Source organism: Myotis davidii, unplaced genomic scaffold (assembly GCF_000327345.1).
Source record: "Myotis davidii unplaced genomic scaffold, ASM32734v1 scaffold143, whole genome shotgun sequence".
Classification (NCBI taxonomy): Eukaryota; Metazoa; Chordata; class Mammalia; order Chiroptera; family Vespertilionidae; genus Myotis; species Myotis davidii.
This window is the reverse complement of record NW_006294876.1, coordinates 6,571,008-6,577,753: the sequence shown is the minus strand read 5'-3', so window position 1 is coordinate 6,577,753 and position 6,746 is coordinate 6,571,008. Positions and strand designations below refer to the sequence as shown.

The following is a 6,746-nucleotide window of genomic DNA, read 5'->3' as shown; positions in this document are numbered from 1 at the left end:
GAGAAGGGATGGAGGACACTGGACAAGAAATAATGCATTAAGTGAACTAATGAAGGCAGATGACAGATGTCATCTAACAGGAATTCTAATAAGACCACACAGAACAAGGAATGTAACAGGTCAGGCCAGATGAAGAAGCCTGGAGCCAGAGCTTTACTCCAACTTCACCATTTAGATAACTTGCGGTGGGTTGGATGGATAGCTAATATTCCAGAAAAAGTAACCAAATCCCAGAAGCAAGAAAGAGAACTTTTTACTTTTTGGGTAACATAAATAATTGCACATGCCTATACTAGAGGAGAATGGGAAAAAAAGTGATTTGGGACCACAAGGCAGAGTGTCTGGTGCACCACACCAAAGAGCCAAGGTTAATCCAGTGGGAACTATTGGAAGCAGATATTTTAAAAGATGACATTGGCCATGGTATGTAGAAGGAAGAGAAGATCCGGAGGCCAACAGATCAGTTAAAAATCCCTGCAATAAAGAGCTCAGGCTTTCAGTGATGAAATTCCATGGAAATCAGCATCAGAAATCCACCAAGTATTAGCAATGGCTGGAGTAAGCAAAAGCACACCAAGTGAGCCCATCCAGTCCGTATTCACTGTCTATGCACAAACATAAAGAAATGCAGGTGACATGTTCAGTGTTAGGAACTAAACCCACTTCTGTCTATTAATTTAAAGTTCGAACCATACGTTTTAATGTCTTCAAGTATTGGTTGGATGTACAAGGGTTCCTTAAGATCTGACAGCAAAAACAACAATGCCATATGTCCAATGTTTATCTGTAGTGCCCAGAACTTAAGTCAGATTTAGCTTCACTCAGGTCTATGTGGAAACTGAAAAACCTCTCTTGCTGTGAAAGGTATGTTTTATAACCTAGTAAATTTGGGCAAAAGAGATGAGCACTTCACTGTCCAAAATACTTTGCTTAGATTCCAGAAGAGTCCAAATCTACAAATTACCTCTTTCTTCAAGCTCAATGTCACTTTTCCTAAAAGATGCTTACAGTGTTTTTTAAATACATCATCCTCAAAATACTCTGACAAGAATAGATGTTTTGAATGCTCGGATTATGTCTGTTTTCTAAGGAAATCATGCTAGGTTTGAGGGGAAAATTCAAGATCTGTGCTGACTGTCTGTGTTCTAGTGGCCTTGATGTCAAACTGGAATGTCAAATGTTGACCTGAATATAGGAACTTGTGCACCTTAAGAGATATAAAGAGTAACAACTTCCTTGAATTCCCAGTCGGCAGTTAAATAGCCTCATCATGGTCACAAAAAAAGGTAACATGGGCCAGAGTGGACATTATGGTCTCTTGATCTCTACAGTTTTACTGAGGAATCTAGTGAGAAGTTGAGAACATACTTTCTGGAGCCTACCTGCCTGTGGGGGTCTAAAACGTGGGTCCATCTATTATCAGACACAATAAACATGCCCTGAGCAACATATTTATCCACTTCCTACCTCAATTTCCTCATTTCTAAATGCGGATGTTGAACATACTTACAATACCTACCTCTCAGGATTCATGGGAGGAAAAAGTGAATGAATTCATGTTAGAACAGTTCCTGTCACATGGGAAGGCCCAATGAACACTTGCTGTAAAAAGCAGGAGTGATCCTACTATTAGTAGACTGCTTTATGACACTCACACTGTATTTCACACATAGAAGAATTATTATTTAGCACTCATCACCTCTGGCAGAGCAGCTCACATGTAACTAGCACAGATGTAAAATGAAGTCCGGAAATACGTGTGGTGGCAAAACGTTAGATCTCTCACCTTGCTCCTACAACAAGTTCTTTCTGTCCTGGGTCAAATGTTAACTGCGAGAAATCCACAGCATTCTTCGCTCTGAACTCCCGTAACCAGGGGCCAATTTCTAAACAGGAAAAATAAATAAATGAAAAGGTAAAAATGAATGATTTTTCTTTTGGGGACCACAGAGAGTGCACTTCAGGTAGCAAACATTACATTTCAGAGAGGATGTAAAGGTCCCCCGATGTGACCCTGGAGGGGCCACTGGAGGATTCCATCAGGAGGTCACACAATCCACACTGAGAGTGTGTAAAGCGCAAAGGACAGCCACCCAATAAAGAGTGAGCAAGGCATCAACGCCTGGCGGTGATTTACAAGCCAGATGTGCATTTTCCCACTAGCTCTGGCTGGGCAGAAAATAACAGAGCATTCACAGAAAAGACAATTTCCTCTGCAACTTGACAGGAAAGAACTGAAGACTTGGAGAAATCACCAAAGCCCTGCATCGGAACAAGGACAAACACCATTTGGAGCACTATTTGCCTTATTTCAAAGCAGATGTTCCAGATCCCTTCCCTTGGGTTTCTACTTTGGCCCCATGATTAGACTTGCCCTTCCTACATGAGAGGTCCCCAGTTACTTCCAGGCCTCATCTGCATTTTTCTTTCTAAGGGAAATCAGGAAACAGCTTCTCTCTAGAGACAGTGTTTGTTTTGTTGTGTGTGTGTGTGTGTGTGTTTTATAAGCACTGTTAAATCCTATTAAATGGCCTCCAGCCCAGAGTCCTATTCTTATAAAATGACAGTATTTGAAAATGGCAACAATGGTGTTTCATGGGCGATTCTAGTAAATTTCATTAGCTCATTTCTGACACTGAAAAAATATGCATTGATTCACCTGCCATTTGTGCCATACCTTACCATCATCCCTGACAATTAGCCATGTCATCTGATTGTCTCTTCTTCTGGGATTAAACATTTTGAGTGCTATCACACTGACTAAATAGGCACATAATAACTGTCAAATCAACAAAATTACTGGTTCAAGGGAAAAATGTGCAGCACAGGAAAAATGTCTTTCAGCAAAAGCAGATGCTAAAAACAGATCTAATATAGGAATATACGCATGTCCTATAACATGTCCTATAAAAATGCCTTTGTTGATGCAAATGAGATGGATTATTTTCAAGTAATAGCTTTATATAACAAATATGGTATTTCTCTGTTATCAGTTATTGAGGGGGGAAATGACAAACTGAAAGTTCTATTCTGTTAAAGGAAACCAAGGTTGAGTTAAGTAGAGACTGGCATGTGGTTTTTGAAAATTTCATATATATATATGGTATCTTGGGGTTTTTTTTAGTACTTTATATAAACTTTTTATCTTATAAGCAAGTCAACTGAAACAAAGTACTTATTTATAGCAAAGTATGTAAAAGGCACTGGAACTATAAAAAGTTATTAATAAACAGTACTTCTATGAGTTTATTAATTCAGTTAGGGAACTAGAGCTAAAATCTCCCTTAAGCACAGTATTTATAAATGCAGGTGGTTATACCATTACAGGAAGTATTCATACATAGAAAGGAGAGATGATTTGGGGCTTAGGTAAAAGGGAAGGAAAGATTTGAGTTAACTTCTTTCCCATGCAGTTATCTTTATTTTCATTTAAAAGAATTGAATAAGAGTGACAAAAAAAAAAAAAAAGGATAAAGACACGTATTTCAGGTTTTAAATCCTATACTGAGCAGTGGTTACACTACTTTCTAAAATATTAAAATAATAAAAGAAGTCATGCAAAGAGGTGAAAAATGAGTTAACAGCATATAGTTCTGTCAATATTGTTCAATTTTCCTTATTTAAATTGCTAACTAGCTTCCCCATTAAAACTGTATATTTTTATGGTTAGTACTACATCCAAGTTGGTTAATCTGCATATTTTGTCCATTTTTTATTTTTTAATGTGCATTCCTCCACAAGGTCTGTCTAGCTCAACTTTGTGCATCACAGAGCCTTCTTACTCACTGGATCCCATGAGGACCTTCGGATAAAGTTCCTATGAACCCATCTGTCTAACTGAAAAATACCTGCATCTATCTATACCTATTGCCTCAACTTCTCCTGTAGGATCAGAATCATCATGCTCTGTCCTCTTTTGGACGATCAGTCCCTGCAACTTGGTTTCAATCCATTCTCTTCCCTGGTCTTTGACCTTAACCCTAAATTACCTCTTGTATCCTCTGATTACCCTCCTGTTATAATGCCCCTTTCCCTCAACCTACAAGAACATGCATAGTCCCCTCATTAGAATACATTTAAAATACTTTTCATCACACTCTTTTGTTATTAGAGTTTCAAACACTCAAACAAAATATATAATAAACTCCCAAGCACAGTATGTCAGAAAGGGCTACAGGCTCAGTTTTACATTTAAGTTTTACCAATTCCTGAAGAAACATATAATTCCAATTTTATATAAATTATTTCAGAGATTAGTCAAAGCTCTTATTTCTGCAGTTTTGAGGCTATTATGATCTTGATAATCTTGATACTAAGGTTAGACAAGATTATGAGGAGGAAAATTATGGGCCATCTCATTTTAAGAACACAGCTAAATATTAGCATATCATACACATACACACACACATTTTCATATGTGATAGGTTTAATTAAGAAAAACAAGGATGGCTCAGAAAACCTTAACATCAGAAAATCTATGCATAGAATTCACCAACACAATAACAGAATTCAATAATAGCATGAAGATTTATTGATCATGCTTTCTAAGAAATCAGAAAATGAACAGTTATGGGCTCAAAAGAAGAACTAGCAGAGTACAGAGTCTGGAGAGGAGAGAGGACCAGGGCAGGTGGTGTTGAGTAAGCTCATCAGAGGCCAAAGAAAGGCCAGGGAGAGTGAGGTGATCTGGGGATGGGACACAGCAGGTAGTGAGTGAGGGAGGTATAATTTTCAATTACATTGCCTTTCTCAATACATGCTCATTTTCCCCAAGTAGTGTGTTCACCTTTTCCTCCTGTCCCTCTCTTCTGATCTTACTGAATGTGATCTTACTGAAAGAACCATATGATGAAATGGAACTTAAATATGGAAGGCAATATGACCAGTGTGGAAATTAAATAGGAACATAAAATCTGTACATTTTAATTGAATATTTTATCGATAGTGTTTCATATTTAATAGTGATCATCCTAGTTAATCCATTCATTGCACAAATGTGATTGTTAAAATATGGCCTCTGGCAGCCCTGGCTGGTGAGTTCTATCTGTAGTCAGGGTGTATATGAGAGGCAACCAATTGATGTTCCTCTCTCCCTCTCTCTTCCTCTCTCTCAAAAAAACACACATATAAATACATGTTTAAGAAAAGAAAAAAAAAGAAAGAAATATGGCCTCTGGCACTGATTTTCTATTGCAAAATGAGCTGCAATGATTCATGTTGCCTTTTCTTACTACTATTTAAGCACCGACATAAATGCTTAGTAACATCTATCAAAAGTGTACTGATTCAATCTTTAAAAGAACCTAGTATCACAGCTTCAAGAAAAATTGCTGTTATAAACATATACCCAGTATTAATAAACGTGGTCCAAATAATTCGCATATATAAACTAGAGACTAGCTTCACAGATTCAAGTTAGTCACCTCCAACCCCCCCCTCCCCCCCAAAAAGAAAAAGGAGTAAAAGTTGCATTTTTTAAAAAGCACTCTAAAGATATCCAAGGTAATGATGGCTATAAGCCAAGAAAACCTTTCAGTGCTTGATAAGTAAGGATCACAGGAGATTGTGCTGATGAAGAAAAGCACCTGTCCAAAACCTGACAGTCCTTCCAAAAACCTGATGGATGGCTCTGCCTGGCTGGGCAGCAGCACTGGTCACCTGAGATCCAGCAGATTGCGGGCAAACACTGAACGGAAACTTCTCTGTGAGTGGCCTGAGTTTCATTTTTTTCTCCTTCAAATTTTGGTCAATTAAGAAATCAAGTAAGTAGGGCAATAAAACTTCATTGGCAAACTTGAAATCCATATTGGAAACTGAGTCACAGGTTCAACTAGAAGGGGCCAAAGGAGGGTGGGGAAGCACAGAAGCACAGAAGGCACCAAAATATCACATGATCGCACTCATATGTGAAACCTAAAGAAGAAAATAAACTGATGAACAAAATAGATCCAGAGACATAGAAGCAAGGAACAGACTGTCAAATCTCAGAGGGAAGGTGGGGGTGGGTGGGTAGGTGGGTGGGAAGAGATTATCCAAAGCATATGTACATAACCCATGGACACAGACAATAGAGTGGTGAAGGCCTGGGGTGGGGGTGGGAGCAGGTACAGGCTAGAAGGAGTCAATGGGGGATAAAGGGCCCATCTGTAACACTTTTAACAATAAAGATTTTTTTAATAAAAAATGCAAATCAAGATTTACTCTTCCCAATTCTCATGAAATAATATTTTGATTCAATCGATATCTAACACAAGCTGCTGTAAATCAAAACTGTACCTTCCTATGTGACACATTTTAAAAATATGAGGAAGAAAGAAAAATGCAAGGCCTCTTCAGTTGAAAAATGAGTTTATTTTCACTAAATAGAGAAAAGTAAGATACAGTCGCAAAAGGTGGACTCTCCCAAAGCCAGCTACTATGCCAACCTATAAATACAACATTTATTGTCTTTACTGTTGTTGCTATTATTAATAACCATATTCTACAAGTCAGTTAAGTTCCACAACTTTCACCATCTTCACTCCTAAGGTTTTATGATCCAAGGGTCTTTATGTAAATAAGGGGGAAGAAAATGTCAATACCATCACTGATCTGCTTTATTGGCGTGAAGAACATTCTGGAATGAAAAGGGGAAGGAGCAATGGCTGGATTTCTAAGCAGTCTAAGCATTCAGCTGTGATATGGGGGCACAGGACACTGTTCTGAAAATGCAGGAGCTGGGTTCTCACCTTCTGCAGAAGGACCCT

The 6,746-nt window shown here is 38.2% G+C and overlaps 1 protein-coding gene across 1 annotated transcript in view; it reads right to left on the bottom strand.

Annotated features, from left to right (window-relative positions):
- SEMA5A (semaphorin 5A) overlaps nt 1-6,746 on the bottom strand; it is a 296,373-nt gene that overhangs the window by 199,959 nt on the left and 89,668 nt on the right. The window contains exon 3 of the mRNA XM_015567657.1: nt 1,787-1,886. Within this exon, the coding sequence (XP_015423143.1) occupies nt 1,787-1,886 (100 nt within the window). The remainder of the gene's footprint in view (nt 1-1,786; nt 1,887-6,746) is intronic.